Here is a 24,712-nt window from a genome sequence, read left to right as displayed (position 1 = left end):
CAAATTCCTGGTGCCTCCCAAAGATTCCCACACTGGGCTCTTCACCACAAAACACTTCCCTGCCAGAGCCAGCACCAGGTCACTCAGGATGCCACTCTTGTCCCTTCAGAAGCAGAAGCGGAACCTTCCTCAACAACCCTTGGTCATCAGCATCCCCAAGCCCAGCCTGGCTGCTCTCAGGGTGGTCCTCCCTCCCATGCCACAGCTAGGGGCAGGTAGGGCTCCCATTCCACCGGCTCCAACGCAGGGGCCCTGCAGAGGGAGGGGTGAAATGGGGAGAAGGACCAGCCCCTCCCCCTCCTGGGGTAGAAGAACCAGAGGGGCCGCATTCCAGAGAAGTGGGGGAGGGGGCCTGACAGAGGGGGATACAGAGACACCCAAGGAAGGAGCTCCAGAGACATGGAGGCACAGAGACTCAGGGAGAAGGAGCAGGGACACCCGGGGAGAGAGAACACGGAGACCCAGGGAGAAGGAACACGGAGACCCGGGGAGAGGGAACACAGAGACCTGGGGAGAGAGGACAGGGAGACCCAAGGAGGAGAACCCGATGCACTGGGCGAGAACACGGGGACTGGGAAGGAAGAGAGACCCACAGCTGGGCACGCTGGGACCGCAGGGAGTGAGATCTGGAGGCAGTGAGCGACAGGGAGACAGAGACAGCTAGGGAAACTGAGAAAGACGCCGAGGGGAAGACGCGGGCGCAGAGACTGGGGACCGGGCACACCCGGACGGGACGGGACCGGGCGGGACGCCGGGAGGCGACTGAGTGAACTTTCGGAGCGGGTCCGAGCGCACCCGCCCTCCCGGGACGAGTGGCTCCGGGGCCTCGGAGGCGCCGCTCGGGGTGGGGGTTGGGACCGCCCGCAAGGTCCCTCCCCGGCCCGCGCTCCGCACGGGGCAGACCAGGAGAGGGGGGGCTCCCAACTCGCGCCCCGCGCATCCCGGGGCCGCACGTGCGCCCAGTCGCCCGCGAGACCCGGCGTCGGCTGCGGCTCTTCCGCCGGCGGGGAGGGGGCGCCGTGGGACGGGGAGGCGGCCTGGACCCGCCCGGAGCCGGCGGGGGAGGCTGGAGGCCGCCCCCGGAGCGCGACCGCAGCGGGTGGGGGACCGGGCGCCCACCGGCGCGGGGAAACTTTGCACGGGGGGTGCGGGCTGCGGCTCAGGTGCGGCGGGGGCTCGGCCGAGATCGCGGGCGCGGCAGGTGGGGGCGCGGCCCAGCCTCCCGGCGCCCCCGGGCCCGCCCCCGGCTCCGCTCCACGGACGCGGGGGCAGGGCGGGGACGGCGCGGTAGGGCCGCGCACCGAGGGGCCCGAAGGGGGCTCGGGGGCCACTCACCGCCTCTCCGGGGGCCGTCGGTCTGCATGTCCCCCCTCGAGCCGCTGAGGCCGCCGCTTCCAGTCCGCCGCTTCCCCCGTCGCCCGCTCCCGCCACCGCCACCGCCGCCCGAGCCCGAGCTGGAGCCGGAGCCGGAGCCGGAGCCGCCGCCTCTGCCGCCGCCGCCGCCACCGCTCCCGCCGCTCCCGCGCCAGCTCCAGCCGCGCGCGCCCGCCCGCCCGCTCCCGTGTCCCTGCCCCTGCCGTGCGCGTCCCCGGCGCCGCCCCTCCCCTCGTGCACTCTCGCTTGTAGAGGAGTGAAGCCGTAGGCCCAACGAGGCTGCAGACCAACCCCAAGTCTAAACCGACTGCAACGCCAAGATTGAGCTTAAACCTCAGTAAGCGAGCGTGGATAGACCCAAACTCCGACACAAGTCCAGACCCTCCCAAACCCTCACGTGAGCCTAATACTTCTCTAGGGTCCCCTGCCCCCAATACAGATGTAAATCTGATACTCAGCCCAGAGCCACCTTTGAACCAAACGTGAGATCCAGACCCCTAGATTTGCCTAGCAACCAGAACAAGTAGTAATTTTTATCTGTATTTTCTCCGGTTAGAGATTCTAACCCTAAATGGCTTCTTCCTGACCGGGTCCCTAAATAAAATTTCACTGGTTTATTTCCATCCCAGATATGTACATTTCCTGACTGGGATTCTCAGTTTTGTACAAAATATTTATTTGTTATTCATTTCTTTGTTTGTGTGTGGATGTGTGCGCGCACATGCACACGCGCTCGCAAGTGTTGGTGGAGGCCTGACAGGGCTTCAGATCGAGCAACCCCGTGTGGGTGCTGGGAACCTGACCCAGGTCCTCTGCAACATCAAGTGTGCTCAACTGCTGAGCCTCCTCTCCAACCCTGGAACTGTCAATAGCAAAATCGGGACTAGTTCACCATAAGAGGGAAACAAAAAACACCCTAAGACAGACGCTGACCTCAACACACCTCCCTGCCTTTGTGGTCATTTAGTACAAGGACCTGATCCAACTCCACTCACTGGGCAACCCAAGATAGGACTGGCTTCGTGGAACTCCGCACTTTTTCCCCTGCTCTGACCTGAAGTCGGCCCCACCCAGAGACTGACCAACACCCCAGTTTCTACGCTAGTTCTAGTAGGTATAAATTGATTGCTGGTCTTAAGACCCAGGTCCAACATAAACCTTAGCACTGAATTTCAGACTCCTTGTCTCCAGCCAACCCAAGCCTGCCCGGTCTCACCTGAGTTTCATATCACTCATACCAAACTCAAATGCATGAGACACCAAGTCCAGTGTGTGCCGTACTGAGGGTTGCTCTGGATTCAATATCCTACCTGAAGATTTATACTCCTAGCGGTGCTTGTAAGGGCTTGGGGATCTCCAGACAAGAGCCAACATTGGCACCAGCGCCTTCAGGCTCCTCATGCCCTGTCTGGGCCATACTACTATCATTTAGAAAGTATTCAAAGGCCATACGAGCTCTCAATTGTTCCCAATCCCAGTCGGGCGTTGGTGGCAGACACCTTTAATCCCAGCACTCGGGAGGCAGAGGTAGGTGTATCTCTGTGAGTTCGAGTCCAGCCTGGTCTACAGAGCGAGTTCCAGGACAGCCTCCAAAACAATGCAGAGAAACCCTGTCTTCAAAAACAAAAACAGAAACTGTTCCCAATCCCACCCTCAGTGCCCTGGGTCAGATAAGACCCTTTTGTGAGGGCTCTGATTTTCCTATGAGTTTAGAACCAAATGAGAAACAGAAACAAGAATTGGAGACTATTGGGGCTCCTACATGCTGATATCTCAGCTGGGTTTAGGGAAATGAGTTGAGGGATCAAGTTCAGGCTAACACCTAATTCCCAGCCTGCTTTTGTCTTGGACCTGTATTCACAAGCAGTGCGAGTGCGCCCCCTGGTGTTTGGAAAGACAATAAGCCTGGCTCCAGTGAATCTGGGCAATTTGGCCCAGATGACAAATAGATCAAAAATGAATACTCCTAAGGCAGTGGTTTTTCACCCACGGGTAATTTTGTTGTGCTGTGGGAGAACTGATGCAATTTTATGCATCTTTAAATATATTTTGTCTGTTTTTCGGAACTTTGACTGTTTAGTCCCCCAACTTTAAAACGTATAATTTTCGGCTTGCTTTTCGCTGACTTCTGGAAACAGTTCTTTCCCTTGGCTTTCCTGGCTCACACTGTCCTTCGTGGCTACTGGCTATTCAATTACTTTGCTGTGTCTCTTCATTTCCAGGGCTCTGTACTGGACTTCCCCTTCTCCTGACTCCTTCCACCCCTTGGTCCTCTTGTGCCGAGAGCCTTCTCCGTGACACTTCTTAGTTGTACCCCAGATAGTGAGAATTCCCATCTCTCCATCTCATGTCCCCATTCATCTCCGGCAAGGGCCTCAGTCACTGGTCCAGAAATACATTCCCAATTGATCATTAGTCCTATACACTGAGAGAGAGAGGGAGAGGGAGAGAGAGAGAGAGGATGGGGAAGAGACTGACTGGTTGTTTTTAACTTTTACATTAACTCACACATAACCAAACTTGACATAAGCAGCTTACACACCATTATATGTCCATACCCGCCTCTCCAGACTTGCTGCACCTGGAGTGTCATACTTGTTAAGGACCCTGGCTTCTTCCAGGAAGCCACGCCTAAGCCTTGGGCTGGGTTAGTGAATTATCTCCATTAAGTAATCACAGTCTACATCTGTATGTGTTTCCTTCATCTGAGACTGTAGATTCTTCAAGGGAAGGTGGGATGAGTCTGCTTCTTTTCACTGCCTTATTCCAGTGGCCAGCAAGGGGACCTGACACTCAGCAGGCGCCTGGTATATATTTATTAAAAGAATGAAGATATATTTTTCCCCCTTCTGTTTACAAGGAGCCCCCAGATGTGGATGACCAGGTGTAGAAAGAGTCCCCTCACCAGGGCTCAGACCTCCACACCTCAGTCTTCGTAGGCCTGGCATCTACGGGAAGAGGGGCTCGTGCCCTCTGTCTTTTCAGTTTACCATCTTGGGTGTCCATGTGAGGGAGGCCTGTCTGATGGCCCTGCACATCTCCCAGTTTCATGAGTGACACACACAAGGTAGGAAGATGGGAGTCCTGCCCCACCCCTTCCCCGTGGCTACTGGCACAGACCCCTTCACTATTAAGCCGACTAGGCTTTAGGCCTGTGCTTTGACTCCTTCAGAAGACTATTCTGAGGCACCACAGGCATCTCAGCATCTCAAGCTACTACTGGTCTCTACCCCATTTCTCCTCCATCTGTCGGTCCCCAATTGTTACAGTAAGCATGAAGGCAGAACAGAGGATTTCTGGAACTCCCATGTTCTGACCTCAGTCTGTGTAGTACATGCAACTGCACAGAAACTCCAGGAAATGAAACCAGAGACTCAGGGCCTGAGGCTGGCCACATGATGAGAGGAAAAAAAAAAAATTCTCAGGTGGCCGGGCCTAGATGGCGCATAAAGAAAAACAAAGCCAGGGCTCAGACCAGATTGCCAAACTCTGAGCACAGCGTCTGTGTGGACCTGCCCCGCTGACCTGCTCCTAGCCCTGGAAGGGAGGCTTGTCCTTGTGCTCTTATGTGAAGGCCAAGCGATGTCTCGTGGTATCTCTGCGCCTGCCGTGTTCCAGCCCCAGGGTGCAGGGTGAGGGAAGCGCCAGATGTCATTCCCACTCCCTACTCACCCTTTGTCCAGAGCCTCGACCCACTGGATGCGCCTCAAATTCATGACGTCAGTACATCTCTTAGTTGGTTGAAATCAAATTATATTCATCATGAGTACCCCCTCCCCACCAGATCATCAGGAGTTCTGTTGTCTCTCACAGCTGTCTTAGCCTCTCCTTGCCAAAAGTTCAAGAATTCTGGGTGTTTGCACAGCCCCAGAGTTGGTGAGTCTGTGATCCTGAGCGTGCAGGGGGAGATTTAAAACAGACACATAAACACTAACCATCACTGTAATGGGGTATCCACTATTCACCCCGCCCCATCTACAAGGCCTCACTTAGCCGCCCACACGCTTGTTCGTGCCAAGCTCTTTCAGAGCAGCTCCTCCTATAGACTCTTCACAAGGCTGCAGCCTTTGGCTCGTGGCAATGTCAGTCACCCACAGCCACTTTCCTGGGGCCGAGGGTAGACAATGCTGTTTACCTACCTCCTGCATCTGGATGGTCAGTTCTCCCCCGGCCACACTGCTGTCCTTTCTCAGATGTCAGGAAGAGCTCAGAGGCCAGAGCTACCAGCTCGCCAGCTCACCTTCCCAGATACAGATGGGAGAGAAAGGCTGAGGCCCTAGAACACAAAGCCTGGCTAATGTCTTTCTTCCTTGCCAGTGAGTCACTGTGGTGGGGGCATGATACAGGAGCTAATTTCTCAATGGAACAAGCTGCTGATGACCTCACCCAGCAGGATCCCCTAATGTCCTTATCACCAAGTGAAGCCACCCACAACTGCTCTTTCCTGTCCATGCCTTCGGCTTCGAGGGGACCGGCAGTGACTGTCTCGAGGAGCCTGACTCTTCCTTTCACTGCATCCTCTTAGCTACACCCTGTCCTTTGGCATGTCCAAGCCTCCCCTCCCCCCAACAAAACTTCCCTCCCTCCAGCCCACACGCCCCTCCAGAGTGGGGGAGACTGGGGTACTTCTCCGCTCCTCTTCCCAGCAAACGCATTCTTCCATCTCTTGCTCGCTCCTGGGTCCACTGCAGCCCAGGTTTAGATGGTCATTCCACTAACTTCACAGCCACTGTGTGTGTGTGTGTGTGTGTGTGTGTGTGTGTGTGTGTGTGTGTGTGTGTGAGAGAGAGAGAGAGAGAGAGAGAGAGAGAGATATGGGCGTACAACCCATGCATGGATGGGAATGCAGGTGAGCACGTGGAACAGAGGAGAGCCGCAAGGGTCTGTCCTGGCCTTCTCTGAGACTGTCTCCTGTTGTCCACCACTGTATGTGACAGACTAGCTGCCCTATACGCTTTTGGGGATTCTCCTGTCGCCACTTCTCATCTTGCCACCGCGGCATCCGGCATTATACAGACTCCCTAGTCCTAATAATGACAGCCTGGAATTTGCAAAGGTCATTGGCTGTGCCTCCATGTTCAGCCTGATGGACTTCCCAGCAGCCTTGGGCTGCTTCCCGCCCCCACACTGAGTTACTTCCGTGCCCATTAGACAGACCGGGTTTTTTTAACCTTATCATCACAATGTTCATTTCTTTTACATTATGTGAAAATCTCTCTCTCTCTCTCTCCTCCATCTACTCCTGGGTCTCATGTTGCCCACACACTAAGGATGACCTGGGACTTCTGATCCCACCACTCCTACGGCCTAAGCTCTAGGATGACAGGCCGGCACCACCATGACCAGTTTAAAGTGGTTCTAGGCCTCAGACTCAAAGCTTCATCCACCCTAACTCTGCCCCAAACTCCGCCAACTGAGCTACACGCCTGGCCCAAGGCCCCTTTCCCCAACAGTGCTCACTGGGCCTTGTCCCCATCCGCGGCTGCACCCTGCTTCTGCTCTTTCCTCCCTTCATTCTTTTCCATGTCCAATTTAGGTTCCAAAGCTGACCCTTAAGGACATTCTTGTCAATCCTCCAATCTTTTTTTTTTAAGATTTATTTATTCATTATGTATACAGTGTTCTGCCTGCATGTATGCCTGCAGGTCAGAAGAGGGCACCAGATCTCATTACAGATGGTTGGGAGCCACCATGTGGTTGCTGGGAATCGAACTCAAGGCCTCTGGAAGAGCAGCCAGTGCTCTTAACCTCTCAGCCATCTCTCCAGCCCCAATCCTCCAATCTTGCTTTGCCTCTCCACCTTTCCATCATGTCTGGCTGGTAAAAACCCAGCTCTGCAGGAGCCCTCCTGCCTTTTCCTATCTGCAACCAAGTGGCAACAGTTTCATTTTGTTTTTGAAGGAATGAATTAGTGAATTAAGTGCATGCAACAGAGGGAGGGGGGAGGGAGAGAGAATGTGCACAAGGAACCACACCCATGGTGGGAGGAGGAGTACTTGCAGGTCAGCTTCCCTGAGACAAATGTCACCCTGAGGGTCCTTATCTTTGGGGATCCTGGTCTTTGTGTGGAAAGTGGAGTTGATCTAGGGAAACACCAGGCAATACAAATGAAGGAATTCAGAAGCCAGAAGGGGTCTCTTGATGCTGCTCGGGAGCATTATGCTGGATGCTCCCAAGCTCTCAGAGGCTCCCATACTCCCCATATGCTGCCATCAGCACCCAAAGACTCAGTGGGGAGGGGAGCCTGGCATTTGAGAAATGCTGACCTGGGTCTGAGTGACACCCACGGTGCAGATCACATCCTTTCACTAAGCCTTCCGTTCCTCTTCTGTGAAAGGGGTTAAGACTGGAAGCAGGACACAGAGTCGGGTTTGTAAAGCACTTAATCAGAGACATCCTAGGTTCTAGAGCGCAGAAGCGATTCGGTGGTTTTAAAAGTAGCAGAACCAAGCTTCTAATAGCATCGGTTCAGAGAAGCATTTACAGGCCCATTTCACCTCATTGCACGCACCAGCTAACCCTCCACTACTCTCCGACAAAGCCTGGTTTCACCCCCACCACTACTCTCCAACAAAGCCTGGTTTCACCCCCTCCACTACTCTCCGACAAAGCCTGTTTCACCCCCACCAACCTTCTTTGGCTCATCCCCTAGCCTCGTCTAACTCTACTTTTCCTTCCCTCATGTGTTAAACTCTCGCGCCCCTTCAGACAAGCTTCCCTCCAGTTCCTGCCTAACCAAGAGAGCAGCAACGTCCCAGGGGAGGCTGCTATTCCACAATCACAGAGCAGAGGCCGGGCAGCGCCTTCTCACTCTCCAAGCCACTCCCAGATCATTATTCCTGCAGCCTCACGGAAAAGCCCTGCTCGCTTCAGGTTCCCGCCATCTGGCTCTCACAATTCCTTCATTCAACCAAGATTTATTATTGAGTCTCTCTCTCTCTCTCTCTCTCTCTCTCTCTCTCTCTCTCTCTCTCTCTCTCTCTCTCTCTCTCTCTCTCTCTCCTCTCTCTCTCTCTCTCTCTGCCTCATCCCTTCCTCCCTTTTCTTATCTCCTTTCAAAAAAAGATTCAGGTAAACTGCCTCGGTAGCAAACACCTGTAATCCCAGCCCTCAGGAATGAAATCAAAACGATCATGAGTTTGAAGACAACCTGGCTACATAATGAGATTTCCTCTCAAGCAAATGAGCGAACGAGCTGAGTGAAAATGCAGGCTCCAGAGATGGTCTTGGGGAGAAAAGGTGATGTGGTGAACAGACAGGGAACACTAGGCTTCTGGGAAGGGAACGGCGTTTTCTAGAGATGGGACATCGTCAGGTTCCAGGTGCTGACCAACATGAAGAGAGGTGAACCCTGCCAAAAAGGTTTGACACATGATTGGAATATATTTGTTATAAATTACACTTTCAATTTTCATATAGGCGCCGCTGAGACGGTTCAGAAGGTAAAAGCACTTGCATGTGACTCTGGAGATCTGAGTGTGAGAGCACTGACTCCTGAAAGTTCCTCTAACCGCCGTGTGTAGTGACACACACACACACACACACCACATACCCATACAAACACACAAAGAAGAGAACTCACATAGGTTACCTTTCCCCTATTTAGGTGAGCTCCATCTAATTTAAACAGGGAAGTAGAAGTATTTCTTTTAAATCTGTATCAATGTATTCATTCATTTATTTATTATTATTATTTTTGTTTTTTTGAGATAGGGTTTCTCTGTATTGTTTTGGAGGCTGGCCTGGAACTCTCTCTGTAGCCCAGGCTGGCCTCGAACTCAAAGAGATCCACCTGCCTCTGCCTCCCAAGTGCTGGGATTAAAGGCGTGAGCCACCAACGCCTGGCTTGTATAAAACAGTAGCGATGTAGAATGTAGGTGATATCTTCACTGCCTCACTCTTTTTTTTTTTTTTTTTTTTTTTTTTTTTTTTTGGTTTTTCGAGACAGGGTTTCTTCTGTGGCTTTGGAGGCTGTCCTGGAACTAGCTCTTGTAGACCAGGCTGGCCTCGAACTCACAGAGATCCACCTGCCTCTGCCTCCCAAGTGCTGGGATTAAAGGCATGCGCCACCAACGCCCGGCTACTGCCTCGCTCTTAAATTGTAACATTCCAAGTCAATGTACACCACTTAGAACAGCTGTTCTCAACCTGTGGGCTGCAACATCAGAAAACACATATTTCAGATGGTCTTAGGAACTAAGACACCATTCAGTAGCAAAGCTAGGTCATGAGGGTCGGTGGCAAGCACCTTTACCTGCTGAGCCACCATACCCTTCCCCTCCCACCCTCTTGACTATAGCCCTTCAATCCTCCCCACCCCCACAACACAAGATTTTTTCCATTTTCAGAAAATTCTTTTCTAGTTCATGTAGCTCAGACTTGTAATCTTAGCACTTGAGAGCCTGAGGCAGGAGGATTACCAGGAGTTTGAAGTCATCATGGGCTGTGTAGGAAATTCTAAACCAGCATATCTATAGAGCAACACCCTGTTTCAAATAGCAGAACAACAACAACAAAATTCTTTCCTTCCCTGTCAAGATAAGCACTACCTCCCTGGGGTCCTTCCGCTTTCCCAGTCACCTGTCCTGGTCACATCTGCAGGATGCATCTACAGACTGAGTAAGGCTGGGTTGGATTGGAATGGCTTCTCAAAGGTGTTTCTAGTAGGGAAGGGCGCTATTCCACCTCCTAAGCTTTGAGTGGGTGCGGGCTTGCCATACAGGGTTTTCTTTTCAATGCTTGTTATTCTTACTGGCTTCTTTACTGAGCCTGCTAAATAAAAGACTTTCATACTCGCAGCTCAAAGACAGACATTACTTCTTCAGTCTAGTACATTCTAAAGCTATAGTGAGAAGGGAAATAATTCCTTAACTGCTTCCTAATTAGCAGTGTGTCTTCCCTGTTCCCCGAGAATCAGTAAATCCGATTATTGTGGCAAGGGTAGATGTCTGTTCCTTTCTTGATCCCCTTTGGGGTTTGTTTGAATAAGAATATGGTTGTCGTCCCTTTAATGGCTTTGCAATGATGTTCATAAGAGAGGCCTTGATGGTTTGATTTTAGGAAGCCTCAATTACATTTTTGCCAAAGGCTAATATCAATTTGGGAATGATATATTCTCCCAGTTAAATAAAATTAAAGATAAGTGTATGAAGACACAGGGAAAAAAAGAATACAAGGACAGTAATCAAGAGAGTTTGGGTCTAAGGACAAGCTTACAAATCAATGAAACAGAATCCAGAGTCTAGGAAGAAACCCTTATATTTATGGCCAATTGATTTTTTTCAAAGGTGCCAAGGCAATTTGGTGCGGAAAGGACAGTCTTTTTAACAAATGGCTTTCAGAAAACTGGATACTCACATGCAAAATATGAATTCAGACTTGCACCAAAATTCACTCAATGAATCTGACAGCAGAGCAAGAACCAAAACTATAAAACCCTAAGGAAACACAGTATCAGGTTTTCATGACTTTGATTTGGCAAAGAGTTCTGGATATGATGACAAATGTACAACAAGAAAAGAAAAATAGACTTTATGAAGTCTAAAGAATTTTTAGTTAAAAAAAGTAACATCATCTGGGTAGAAGTTGTGGTGCATTCTTTAATCCCAGCACTAGGGAGGCAGGGCAGGTGGATGTCTGTGAGTTGAGTCCATCTCAGTCTACATAGTAAATTCCAGGCCAGTCAGAGCTACACAGTGATATCCTGTTTAAAAAAGGAAAAAGATAGTTAGTATCATTAGTCGTCAGGTAAATGCAAAGCAAAGGGGCTGGGGAGTTGGTTCGATAGAATGATTGCGTTGTACACACAAGCTCTGGATGTAACCTCTGGCACAATAAAAAAGAAAGGATGTGAATCAAAACCACAGTGAGATATCACTTCACACCTACTCGGATGGCTGTGATCAATAAGACAGGCAATAGCAAGCATTGATGAGAGCGTGGAGACTCTAGAACCTTCCTCATACATACAGCTTATGGGAATGGAAAATGCTACAGCACTTTGAAAAGCAGCTTGTCAGATTTTTAATACAATTTTACCATGTGACCCTGCAATGTCGCTTATAGGTATTTGCTCCAGAGAAATCAAAGCGAATGCCTATAGGATTGATACCTTGAAACTCAGAGCAGAGGCAGCCATAAAGGCGTGCGCCACCAACGCTCGGCTGATGCAAGAGGTTGTAAGTTAAATTGTGCTGACTATTGTGCAACTTCATAAATTTACCAAAAGTCACTGAACTATAGACTTAAGAAGTAAAGCACAAGCCAGGTGTGGTGGGGGCACATCTGCAATCCCAGTGCTTGACAAACAGTGATGTGAGGGTTGACACAAACTCTAGGCTAGCCTAGGCTACATGGTGAGTTTCAGGTCAGCTTGGGCTACACAACAAGAACCTGTCTCAGAACAAATACAGGGCCTGGGAAGATGACTCACGGGTTTTGAGCACTTTCTTCTTTTCCAGAGGACCTAAGTTTGATTCCCACCATCTATGTCAAGTGGCTCACAACCAACCTCTAGGAGAATAATCAAACATCTGCCTTCTGTGGGCACCATACATATGGCACACACTCACACAGACCTGTGTACATGTACATGTGATTTTTATATAGTTACATAAATAAAATAATAGTAAGCAAAAAAGTGCTAAATACAAAACATAAAGATAAAAGTAGGAAAGAGAAATGGACTGAGTGTGATGATATGTAGCCAAAGGTACCCATGGGGTCTGGGGATGTCCTAAAACATGCTTAGCATGTGCAAAGGGCCTGGGTTCAATCTCCAGCACTGCATAAAAACCCTCCCCACAAGAGACACATGGGAAAACACATACTGGTATGGCTGAGCTTCCTATGGCCAATGGAGAAAGGGGAACATGATTGATTATGAGATCTGCATGGCGCCTGAGATTAAAAACAACCTTCATCTCCTCTGTTTTCAGAGCAGCATCTTCTCATTTGGGATGCCGCTGTAGACACTATTTTATGTGGCTACTTCAATAAAAAGTAACTGCAATTCAAGAAGATTCTAAATTATTTGGGGGTGAGGAAAGTGAAAGTCTTTGCCCTGCGAGCATGAGGACCCGAGTTCAAGCTCAGGGAACCCCATGAAAAACCTGACACAGGGGTGCACATCTGTAAGCCAGGCTCTGGGATTAGCAGAAGTTTGTGGGCTAGCCTGGAGTCCACTGCCATCACTGCACTGAGCATCGAGAGAACAGCAAGACAAATATAGGTTTGGATTTGGAATGTCAGTGAGGGAGTAACACTGTCCCATTCTCGGCAGTAACTCTTAAATATTTTACTCCTGCGTGTCACAAGTTGAGAACAGAGAGAAGGATTTGGAAGAAGAGGAGTCTAAGTTTTCGTTGTTTTTCTTTTCCTTTCTGTTTTTAATGGGGCAGAGATTGACACAGGATATATTCCAGCTTTCCCCAGCTTTTGCTTGTGGAGTGGTAGGACAAGCTGGGGCCCACCAGGACACACTCCAGGAACAATATTTGGTTAGTTTCGCTGTTTAGCTAATGACTGGGCTTTTGTTGAGCAAAGCGCCCTTTGGCTGGCTTCTCTTTTGCTGAGTGGTATATTCTGGCTGGCAGGATGCTGATATACAAAACAGAGACAGAGCCAGCCTGGCAGGGGAAGCTGGGAGCTGGTAGAGGGAGGGAGATGGAGGAGGGGGTGGATAGAAACAGGAAAAGTATGACCACTGCCTCTGGGGATGGTGGTGCTGAGGGAACATGGATTTTATCTTCAAAATTAAATTTATTTATTTATTTAGAGTATGTTGAGGACAAAGGACAATTTTCAAGAGCTGTTTCTCTCCTTTTACCACATGAGGCCTGGGGATATTTTGGCCACAAGTGCCTTTACCCATTGAGTCATCTCATCAGCCCTGGGAACGTAGGTTTGGAGCAGGGTTCCCAGGGGATTCTCCTGTGTATAGGCAGTGTAAGAATAGGAGAGCTGGACGTGTATTAGGGGAGTTTCATGTTGTGTAGAGACCGGCTTCAAGTCTGGGTTAGGACAGTAGGAACAACAGGACTCAAGGGAATGTAGACTAGTATGAGTTAAAGACTGGACCTGGGGGTTGGAGAGGTGTCTCAGTCGGTGAAGGGCTTGCCCTGCAAGCATGGGGGCTTGAGTTCAATTCTCCAGGACCCATGTAGAGAAAGTAGGCAGGTGGTACCGGGGAAGGCGCAGGAGAACCTGTGGGGCTTACTGGCCTTACAGTCTAACTCATTCAGCGAGCTCAAGGCTTAGTAGGAGACCCTGTCTCAAGAAAAAAAAAGGCAGGCCGGGCGTTGGTGGCGCATGCCTTTAATCCCAGCACTCGGGAGGCAGAGGCAGGCGGATCTCTGTGAGTTCGAGACCAGCCTGGACTACCAAGTGAGTTCCAGGACAGCCTCCAAAGCCACAGAGAAACCCTGTCTCGAAAAACCAAAAAAAAAAAAAAAAAAAAAAAAAAAAGAAAAGAAAAGAAAAGAAAGAAAAAAAAGGCAGAAAGGCTGCTGGGCGGTGGCGGCGCACGCCTTTAGTCCCAGCACTCGGGAGGTAGAAGCAGGTGGATCTCTGAGTTTGAGGCCAGCCTGGTCTACAGAGCGAATTCCAGGACAGTTCAGGGTACACAGAGAAACCCCGTTTTGAAAAAGCAAAAAGAAAGAAAGAAAGTAGAAAGGCAATTAAAGAAGACGCCCGACATTCCCTGCTGGCTTCCCTGGGGCCTACACCAACTCATGTATGTGCGCAGGACACAGGACAAACAGCAAGAGACGGGCAAGGCTGGGTGCTGTCTGGATGGTATTTTAACCTAAGAGTGGAATCTAGCTGCATCTTACAAGAAACTGCTCTCAAACTCTGAAGTGTGACTGCCTCACTAGAACAGCCGGGCTGAGTGATGGATGACTCGAGAGAATGAGCACTGATCAGACAGGAGGTGTGGTGGAATCTGAGCTACCACAGGAGCACCGGGTCTCTGAGATGGGTGCCATGCTATGGTGTGGTAAGCTCTCCTGATGCCCAAGTCTGCCTCCCTGACATGTGGACCTTGGAAAGGCTAGAGTCACAAAAAGCCATGAGAGATGGCTCATCAGTTAAGAGTGCTTACCTCTCTTGCAAGGGACCTAATTCCCAGCATCCACATCCAGTGTCTCACAACCACCTGTAACTCCAGCTCCAAGGGGTCAAACATCCTATCTAGCCACTAGGTCCAGAGAGAGAGAGAGAGAGACAGAGACAGAGACAGAGACAGAGACAGAGAGACAGAGAGACAGAGAGACAGAGACAGAGAGACAGAGAGAGACAGAGAGAGAGACAAAGACACAGACACAGAGAGAGACAGAAAGAGAGAGAGAGAGAGAGAGAGAGAGAGAGAGAGAACTAGCTGTGGTGGTGCATGCCTTTAAACCCAGCACCCAGGAGACAGAAGCAGGCATATCTCCGTGTTTGAGGCCAATTTGTCTACACAGTGATTTCTGAGCCAGCCAGGACTATATAGGGAGATCCTGTCTCAAAATAAACAAGCAAAAACAAAATACAGCAAACAAAACACCAAAAAAAATACAAAACAACAAAGAGTCATATGGCCATTGGACTCCTCCTGATCAGAGACAAACTCTCAAGACACATGGCTGGAGAGGATGGACAGTGAGACCAGGTCTAACAGCCTGTAGCTCAGAGCCTGCACCACAGAGGTAGAGACAGGCACCCAGAGGAGGCAACAAACAACACCCCAAACCAGAGATCTGGGCTAGGGGTGAAGAGGCTTCTTGCTTTCGAACTTTGGTGTGAAGGCATTTCAGGTCCAGTGGGAGATGTCATGAAAAGGTCTTTAATACTGATATGCGGCTGCGGGTCAGCCACTTCTGCAAACAGTTCTAGGGACACTGTCACACAAAGTACAGTGAACCTTCAAATCAGAAGCCAACAATAACTTCATACATTTCTCCCTGCTTTAGATGTGATTTTTTTTTCTTTTCTGGTTAGTATTAGCAGTGTTATTAGTAGTATATTACTTATAGCAAATTTTCACGTGGAATCATGTAGAAATTTTGAGCATGGCTGCCATCAGTTGTGACCAGATTCAAGCACATCAGTGACTCTAGCTAATGTGCTCCCTCATGGGGTCTGAGGTGTGTTGAAAAATACACTGAGGGGGCTGGGTGTTGGTGGCGCACGACTTTAATCCCAGCACTCGGGAGGCAGAGGAAAGCAGATCTCTGTGAGTTCGAGACCAGCCTGGTCTACAGAGCGAGTGCCAGGACAGACTCTGAAGCTGCACAACAGAGAAATCCTGCCTCGAAAAGAAAAAAAGAAAAATACATGGAGGGTAAAGAGGCAGGAAAAGCCTCCATGGTGGCAGCTGTGTTAACACGTACACCTGCCTCTGCAGTTACTGGCGTGGAAATGAGAACGAATGGTCCAGCCCACCAGCCACAACCTCCAAGGTGAGGAATTCAGTAATGGCAGCTGGGTAGACACACCTGAGATGGCCAGATCAAGAGTCGTCAGGACTGGTGAACAATTCCCACTGGAGGGTGTGCAGATCTGTTGCCCTCCCCAAGCCTCTTCTGGATTATGACCACATTGGAACTAGCTTGTCTGTGGCAGGAATCACTCATTCCACACGTTTCAGATTGCTGGTGGTTTCAAGGATATAGTGTAACTTTCTGCTTTTTATTTTCATAGGAAAGGATTAAGACTTTCCTATGTTTGAAGAAACAACCAAGCTACTTGGACTCCTCACAGGTCAGGGGTCTGGTGTTGGGCTAAGCCCTCATGATGGAGAGGAATGACGGCAAGGCAGAGATGGGACCTCTCTGGGCTTCTGGAAGTTAGAAGCTCAGGCACAGGGAAGGACTCTGCTAATACCTATCCCAGACAGCCCCATACAGCCCCACACCAATTATGGGCCACGGGAGCATCCCGGAGCCCTATAAACAGTGCTTGTGCCAAGCCAGAGGCAGGGACAAGACAAGTCCCGCCACTGAGAGTACAGTGTGAGAACGCTAGGCATGCTTGCCCCTCTCCTTGGAAGGTGTATTATCCAGGATTCTGTCCACGCCTCCTAGAATTGATAGAGCAATACGTTGTTTTTATAAATAGGAGAAATAGCTTACATTCTGCTTGGTGTTTTAAATTTTGTTTTGTTTTGTTTGAGACAGGGTTTCTCTGTGTAGCCCTGGCTGTCCTGGAACCCACTCTGTAGATCAAGCTGACCTCAAACTCACAGAGATCCTCCTGCCTCTGCCTCCTGAGTGCTGGGCTTAAAGGATTGTACCACGCCGCCTGGCTGTGTGTTTTAAGTTACATTTGTTTATTTCTCTTGTGGGAGTGAGGGAAGCGCACACACCAAGACACATGTGCAGAGGTCAGAAGGTAACTTTTTTTTTTTTTTTTGGTTTTTCGAGACAGGGTTTCTCTGTATTGTTTTGGAGACTGTCCTGGAACTCGCTTTGTAGACCAGGCTGGCCTCGAACTCAGAGATCCGCCTGCCTCTGCCTCCCAAGTGCTGGGATTAAAGGCGTGTGCCACCAACGCCCGGCCCAGAAGGTAACTCTTAGGGATTGGTTTTCTTCTTGCACCATGTGAATACCTGGGATTGAACTCAGGTTGTCAGACTTGGCAGCAAGTACCTTCACCTGAGCCATCTCTCAGGCCCTATACTATATATATATATATATATATATATATATTTTTTTTTTTTTGGTTTTTCGAGACAAGGTTTCTCTGTATTGTTTTGGGGTTGTCCTGGAACTCGCTCTGTAGACCAGGCTGGCCTCGAACTCACAGAGATCCGCCTGCCTCTGCCTCCTGAGTGCTGGGATTAAAGGCGTGCACCACCACCACCACCACCACCACCCGGCCCTATACTGTATTTTTAATAGGACTCTGTTACAATCAATATTTATATTTCTTTGCCAACTTCTCTTTTTCTTTTCTTTCTTTCTTTTTTCTTTTGGAGGCCATTTCTGAAGCATCCCAGGCTGGCCTCAAATTTACAACATAGTCTGAAGATGACCTTAAACTTTCGGTCTTTTTGCCTCCAGTTCCTAAGTGTGTGACTTATACCACCACATACAATTTATGTAGTGCCAGGGATCGAACCCAGGGCATTGTGTATGCTAGGCAAGAACTCTTATCTACTGAGTCGTGTCCTTGCATATTTATACAAAGAGAAAGAAGAAACCTTACGAGTGTTTTTCCTAACACCAAGAAACTCTCCCACTCTTGTACTGCGTTAAATAAGAACACTGATATCACGCTCAGTGGGTTAAATACTACGAGGTTGATGGAAAGTTCAATATCCTATGACAAAGTTACAGTGTGTAAATACAATTTTCTACAATCAACAAGCATGATAGTCTTAAGGTTAAGGGTTATAAAACAATAAAATATTGTAATTAGAGTAGAATGCCACAGGAGAGCTTCTTGCATACAAACTACTCAATATCAGGATGTCAAGATGTAAGAAAGAATGTAGCTGAAAATAAGATCGTAACTCCATATGGTTAGTATTCTCGCTCTCTTTCTCTCTCTCTCTCTCCTTTTGAATTACTCCTAATCGTTGCTACAGAAAAATAATTATATTCAGTCCAATGCTTTGCATTCTCTACAAAGCCCTCAGGTCAATAACCTCTCGGGATTCCATATCTATTACTGCTGAGACATGTGGTTTCATCCAGTCATACACCAAGATGAAATGGTAGATTGGCAGATTACAATATTTTAGGAAATGTCCTAAAAGTGTGCCTATTCCACAATGGCTGGGACCACAGCCGAGGAACACTCAGGACTCTCCTCTGTCTTCCCTATCTTTCATCCCTGCTTATTTTCTAGATCATCTTGCTCATTGGCTTCATTCTCTCTACTTTAAAAACTTCCTTTTTTTGAGAAATGCTTCACATAGTCCAGGCTAGTCTTGAATTCCTGATCCTCCAGGCCCTGCTTTTCAAATGCCAAGATTATTAGAGGTGTGTCCCATCACATCCAGATTCCTCAATCTTCTTATTGCAAATTTAGTCCTTCACGGGACGGCAAAAGGCCGCTAGGAGCCTCAGCTTGCACTCTCAGAGGATGAGAGCACTTTCTTGACAGTTCCCATGGGGTCAGGAAGAGAATCTCAGAGAAGGTTCTGACTGGCTTTTTTGGTCATGTGCTCATTCCCCAGTTAACCACCTTGGCTAAAGAAATGAAATAGGCTGGTCTCCAGACTTGTAACACACACTTTTGGGTCTTGGAGAAAGAACTGAGTGGGGAATCAGTACCCCCAAACTGTATGGAATAAAGGAGGACCATTTCATTAATGGAAAGGATTCGGGCAGAGGAACAACCTTGATTTAGGACAAATAAATGAAAAGTGGTATTTAATTAGTTTGACAGACACAATGCTATAGCAGCATCTTCTCATTGAAGCCCACACGGCAGTGAAGTTTCCCCATGCCTCCTCTTCTTGTGGCGCTGGGGTGGGGAAAACCTGTGCATACTAGGCAAGTGTTCTGCTCCTGAACTACGCCCACAGCTAGCCTAGGGTTTTTAAGTTTAATGTGGACGATCAGGACTACATCTGAGGCATGTGGAGCACCCGTCCAACTGTTCCAGGTTATGCTCTTCAATTCCCAGCGTTGAGCTGGATATTGGAAGCTACCTAGGACACAAACTCCCGGGCCTGTGATTCCAGAATTGTTATTAAAGGTGCAGCTGCTGTGTTCCAAAGGTTATGTCCTCATGTCACCGAGGCCCTCCCTAATGAGTGAGTGTACAGCGAGGATCACCCTCAGAAACTGTGCTAATAACCTTGAATTATGTTACCCAAATCTACCTCACTGTCCCAGGTGAGGAATCAGCCAAGAACCTCAGGAGGAAAGTATAGAGCTGTGGTTGGTGGTGTTAAGGAAGTAAGGGCTTCTGACAGGAAGACACAAAGGCTCTGTACCAGCCCGACTCCGGGACTGGCTGAGAGTGTCCTAGTTCCTGGATACTGCACAGGATGCTGTGTGCATCATGAATGGACAGTGGAAGCAATTGGTACTGTTTCAAAAGGCTGCCCTGAAGCACGGAGGTCCACGCATGATGAGTTCAGGCCTTGGGGAGGGAACAGATGCTGGGGCTAATTAGGGCATGGTTCCTCTGGTCCAAGATGGCAGAGAATATCCAAATAAAACTCGACACCTGCGCCCAGTGTGCGATGTGGGGAGCATTGCTCACTCACCAGCCTGTCTGGACATGACTGGGAATGGTTGTGCTTAGGAAACGGAGCACTTGATTGTTGTCCTTGAAAGTCAGACTGAAGGGGATGAAATTCGTTCTGCTGTGCCCACTGTGGTCAAGAAGCATCCTTTGTGGTGGGTTCTCTTCAGGTCTTTAGACTTCCTGTTTTTAGACCTTCTCACAGGGACATTGTGAGGCTTTTGAAGTTCATTTTACTATCAGAGTTTCTTCTGGCAAAGTGAAGACCTCTTCCCAAGGGGGTTGCCCTGACCCAAAGGAGTTAACGGAACTTGATTAAGTATTCTTGGAGTGCCATATCCAGATTAGAACAGGTAAAAGGATGGCACACAGAGGCCCTCGTTCATGCTGCTGGTAGTGTTCTGTCTATCTTGATAGTCAGGCTGCAGCCATGTCCATGTATTGATCTTGTCTGGCCTTGACAACAAGGGGCCACACAGGGACAGTCTCAGTGTGCTTGTGGCTTGTCACCGTGGAGGCTCAGGGTGATGCAGCTCAGAAAACAAGCTGAGAGCCTGTTGAGAGGACATCTGTTGTTTTGGTCCACTCAGAAGTCATTTATCTCCCTACGGGGGAACCACGGTTTGGCGGAGGTAGGGAGGGGACCTGGTGACAACCTTCAGGCAAGGATTAAAGTAGATTCTTGAAGATACTGTTTAAATCCTGGGTTGACACACTTTCTCCATAAAGAGCCTTCTGTGAGTATTCTCAGCCCAGTGGGATATGGGGTCTCTGCTGCAACGGGTTACTCAGTACCATGGAGACAGACAATATGTAAACAGGAATAGACCATGTGTAGCATGTATAGACCACATATAAGCAGATAAACATGGCTGTGCTCCAGTGAAAGTATTTACAAGGTAGTAGGTGAAATTTGGTTTAGATGTTAGTTTTGTCAAGGTTTTCCCAATAGTGTCAGACCTTCGAAAGAGGGGTGAGGCATCTGCTTTTGGGCTCTTAGAGAGTGTGTCCTCCCTTTGGTTGAGCAATTGGCTCCAGTTAAGCCTGAGGCTAACTGCCCTTGTTACTTGCCACTTCTGAAGCCAATAAATCCACCCCCACCTTTTTTTTTCCTATCTTCCAGACAAGGTTTCTCTGCTTAGCCCTGGCTGTCTATAGACCAGGTTAGCCCCGAATTTAGGAATCTGCCAGTCTTTGCCTCTCAAGTTTTGGGATTAAAGGCATGCACCACTACCAAACAGCGCCAATAAATCTTTCCTTTGACTTACTATGCACTGGTGTTCTTTTCAAAGCTTAAAATTCACCCAGCTGCAGAGCCAGGGCCTCAGACTGGACACTGGGTTTTAAGATGGAATTGGTGGCCTCAGCTAGCAAAAGGTAGCCTAGCAATAAGAAAACCTCAGGGCCAGTGAGATAGCTCTGTGGGTAAAACCATTTGCTGTACAAGTCTGATGACCCGAGTTTGATGCCTGGAACCCTTGTAAAGAGGAAAGGAAAAAAAATCACCTCCAGAAAGTTGTCCTCTGACCTAAACACAAGTACCTTTGTGGGTGAACACCCACCCTCGCTACAATAATAACTAATAAATATAAATTAAAAGTCCACATTTTAGTATATAAAAAAAAGGAAGCCGGGCGTTGGTGGCACACGCCTTTAATCCCAGCACTCCAGAGGCAGAGGCAGGCGGATCTCTGTGAGTTCGAGGCCAGCCTGGTCTATAGAGTGAGTTCCAGGACAGCCTCCAAAGCCACAGAGAAACCCTGTCTCGAAAAACAAAACAAAAAAACAAAAAAAAAAAAAGGAAAATTCATGTCTGACAGGGGGCCTGTCAGGATCTCTTGACAGCTGAAACATGCAGCTGGAGAGCGGGGGCTGTGAAGGTGGTGCCTGGAAGCAAACCCAAGGGATGCCCCCGGGGAATGGAATCGACAGTCGGACAGGAAGTGCTCCAGCGATGTCGGAAAAGAAGCCATCCTTCTCTTCTTTTGTTTTTTGTTTGTTTGTTTGGATTTGATTTTTTTTTTTTGAGGCAGGGTTTCTCTGTATTGTTTTGGAGGCTGTCCTGGAACTAGCTCTTGTAGACCAGGCTGGTCTTGAACTCTGATCTGGCTGGCTAGGTGGGTGTTCCCTTCCTCCCTCACTGCTCCATGTGTGTCCCTCCCAAAGCTGCGCGCTTGGTCAAAGAGGACGACCTTCCCCAAATAGAGGAGGACCGGTCTTCGGTCAAGGGTCTACGAGTAGCTGCGCTCCCCTGCAAGAACCTCCAAACAAGCTCTCATGGTTTTGGTTTTTCGAGACAGGGTTTCTCTGTATTGTTTTGGAGGCTGTCCTGGAACTAGCTCTGTAGACCAGACTGGCCTCAAACTTACAGAAATCCTCCTGCCTCTGCCTCCCGAGTGCTGGGATTAAAGGCGTGCGCTAGCAATGCCCGGCCATCCTTCCTTTTTGTTGAGGAATAAGTAGCCAATGGATAAGGAGGAGGAGGAGACAAGGCAACAGGTGACCCTCTGCAATGGGAGTCTCAGAAAGCCTTGACCCCAGTACACATCCATGGAGATGTGGGAAGCTCTCTCCACAACACTTAAACTGGAGGCAGAAAAATAGGGCTGCAGATGTGGCTCAGCAGGTAGAGTGGTTGCTTAGCGAACAGGAAGCTCTGAGGTCCACATCCAGGACCATATTAATCAGAGGGCTGCAGCACATGCATGTAATCTTAGCATCCAGAGGCTGGAGGACCAGAGGTTAAAGGTCATCCTCAAATACAGAGAATTCCTGTTTGTGCTGTGTAAGAGCTGGTCTAAAAAGAGTTGGGCAAGGAGGAGGAGAAGGTGGCAGACATTGGAGGAGTGAAGGGTGAGTCCTTTACGCTGAGGTGGAAGTTGGAAAGTCTGTACTGAAGCAGAGGGATAGATTTTAGCCTCTGTGGGGGCTCAGGGTAATCCAATGGTCATTCCTTTGATGGGTTGTAGGGTGGCCAGTTTTGCCCAGGACAGAGAGCTCCCTAGAGATATGTCTCTAGACAATTGTGTGTGTGTGTGTGTGTGTGTGTGTGTGTATTCATGCACTTGACTGTGGGTACTCATCAAGGCCCGAGAGTACATCAGATCCCCAGGAGCTGGAGTTACAGGAGGCTGTGAGCCATTGGACGTGGGTGCTACAAACTGAATAGGTCTTCTGCAAGATCAGTATGTGCTCTTAGCCTCTGAGCCCCGACAATATTTCTTGAGGGTCAGGTCTCCCTCTGAAGGGGAGAGTAGTGGGGAGTAGATATGTACCTGCACTGGTTGGGCCCCACATACAGACTGTGGAGTTCCGAGGGGCAGGAGGAGGTGACTTAAGTGGTGGCTAGAGTGTGCCAGAGAAGTGTGGTAGCGTGGCAAGCCTCAGGGAGCAAGTTTGCATTAAGAGAGCATAATAGAGAGATTACAGCCGACACTGTCAGTGTGCTGCCCATGTACCCCTGGACCACTTTGCACATCATCAACTCAAGTGCTTTAACCTCCAACAGCATTCCCTCCTTTGCCAGATAGTGAGCCAGCCTCCTGGGACTCACTGCAAGTCAATACACAGAGTAAGCACCAGGGAAGGTACGTGGGGCAGGGGCAGGAGTGAAGAAGCTTGAACCATAAATACTAGAAGTCTCCTGCTTCCCGCCAGGGCAATCCTCACATCCAAAGCTCTGATGGCACAGAGCCACAGTCACCCTCTGTGTGACGGTGCTCTCCTATGCTTCATTCCCATCCCATCTCCCTCCTGATTCTTCTTGGGAACAACTTCTTCTCTCCCCCTTCCCCTCCCCCCCTCCTCCCCCTCCCTTCCATCCTCCTCCTCTCGCCCCTCCTCCTCCTCTTTTTCTTTTTCTTCCAAGGTGAGGTAAAACAAGGCCTCTTGTAGCCCAGGATGTCTTCGGAATAAGTTACCATGTAGCTGAGGATGACCTTAAAAGCCTGATCCTCCTGCCCCCACCTCCTCAGTGCTGGAATCACAGGCATGCCTGGCTTCTGGGAACCCTTCTTTTTTTTTTTTTTTTTTTTGGTTTTTCGAAGCAGGGGTTCTCTGTGGCTTTAGAGGCTGTCCTGGAACTAGCTCTTGTACACCAGGCTGGTCTCGAACTCACAAAGATCTGCCTGCTTCTGCCTCCCGAGTGCTGGGATTAAAGCTCTGCTTTTGAATCATCCGTGGAGAGTTTGCTTCTGGAAAATCAAACCAAGTCAAACTCCCAGTTGTTAATGTCACAGGCTCTGCTCCCTGACCAAGGAGAAGGAGGCAATATGCCTAGTACAGGTGCTGAGTAAGAAGCCCCAGGCCAGCGACATGGGGGTGTGTTCTTATCTATGTGAACCTCTGAAATGGCTGAGCCAGTCTGTGCAGGAGCCACTTAGCCAGGGTGTCCTGGCTGGTGCTAGACCTCACAGAAACTGGAGAATTACTTAGATGAGTTCTTGTTGAGGGACCCTGAATCAGTCTGGGCTTGCATCAGAGGGGACGGATGTGGGGACCTGGAGGCGATGCAGGTCCCATTCTGGAGACAGGCTGTGGTGTCTGAGTGAGAGTGACCTCACAGGCTCATGCATTTGAATACTTGGTCCCCAGTTTGTGGAGCAGCTTGGGAAAGATTAGGAGGTGCAGCCTTGTTGGAGAAGGTGTGACGTTGGCAGACGAGCTTGAGGTTTCACAAGACTAGCAACATTTTCTACCCCCTCCCCAACTCCCCACTCTGCCTCCTACCTGTGAATCAAGATGTAAGCTCTCAGCAATCCCAGCTGCTACGCCTTTACTCCACCATCATGGGCTCTAACCCTTTGTAACCATAAATCCCAAATTAAACACTCTATTTTTTAAGTGGCCTTGGTCGTGGTGTTTTATCACAGCGATAAAAATGTAACCAAGACACAGGGCACCTCAGGCAGGCCCTGGGCTTGGCTAGACACCACCAATGAGTTGTCTGAGGTACCGTGTTTGTTCTATTGGAGTTTATGGTTTTCAGAAAACTTATTAGCTCCAGTAAGGATCAAATAGCCTTGGGGAGAGGGGGAGGGAGCTGGCTTAGTGGCACTTGCTGTCAAGTCTCATGACATGAGTTTGATTCCTGATACCCACATGGTAATAGGAGAAAACTGACTTCTACAAATTGCCCTCTGACTTCCACACAATG

General features: G+C 49.3%; 2 protein-coding genes across 19 annotated transcripts in view; both read right to left on the bottom strand.

The window, feature by feature from the left end:
• Positions 1 to 1,472, bottom strand: part of Ptprf (protein tyrosine phosphatase receptor type F) — an 84,070-nt gene extending 82,598 nt beyond the window's left edge. For all 18 annotated transcript variants that reach the window (XM_040756809.1, XM_040756814.1, XM_040756820.1 and 15 more), the window contains exon 1: positions 1,336 to 1,472. The gene's annotated coding sequence lies outside the window, so the exon portion shown is untranslated. The remainder of the gene's footprint in view (positions 1 to 1,335) is intronic.
• On the bottom strand, positions 661 to 5,090 carry LOC121144070 (skin secretory protein xP2-like). Its single transcript, XM_040757420.1, has 2 exons — positions 5,047 to 5,090; positions 661 to 1,681 (listed from the first exon to the last, which is right to left on the bottom strand). Exons 1-2 carry the CDS (start codon positions 5,088 to 5,090, stop codon positions 661 to 663), a joined length of 1,065 nt encoding a protein of 354 aa, XP_040613354.1.
• Positions 5,091 to 24,712: the final 19,622 nt, after the last annotated feature.

This window comes from Mesocricetus auratus, unplaced genomic scaffold (genome assembly GCF_017639785.1).
Source record: "Mesocricetus auratus isolate SY011 unplaced genomic scaffold, BCM_Maur_2.0 Super-Scaffold_100014, whole genome shotgun sequence".
Taxonomy (NCBI): Eukaryota; Metazoa; Chordata; class Mammalia; order Rodentia; family Cricetidae; genus Mesocricetus; species Mesocricetus auratus.
The sequence above is the reverse complement of the archived record's forward strand: the minus strand, read 5'-3'. Positions and strand labels throughout refer to the sequence as shown.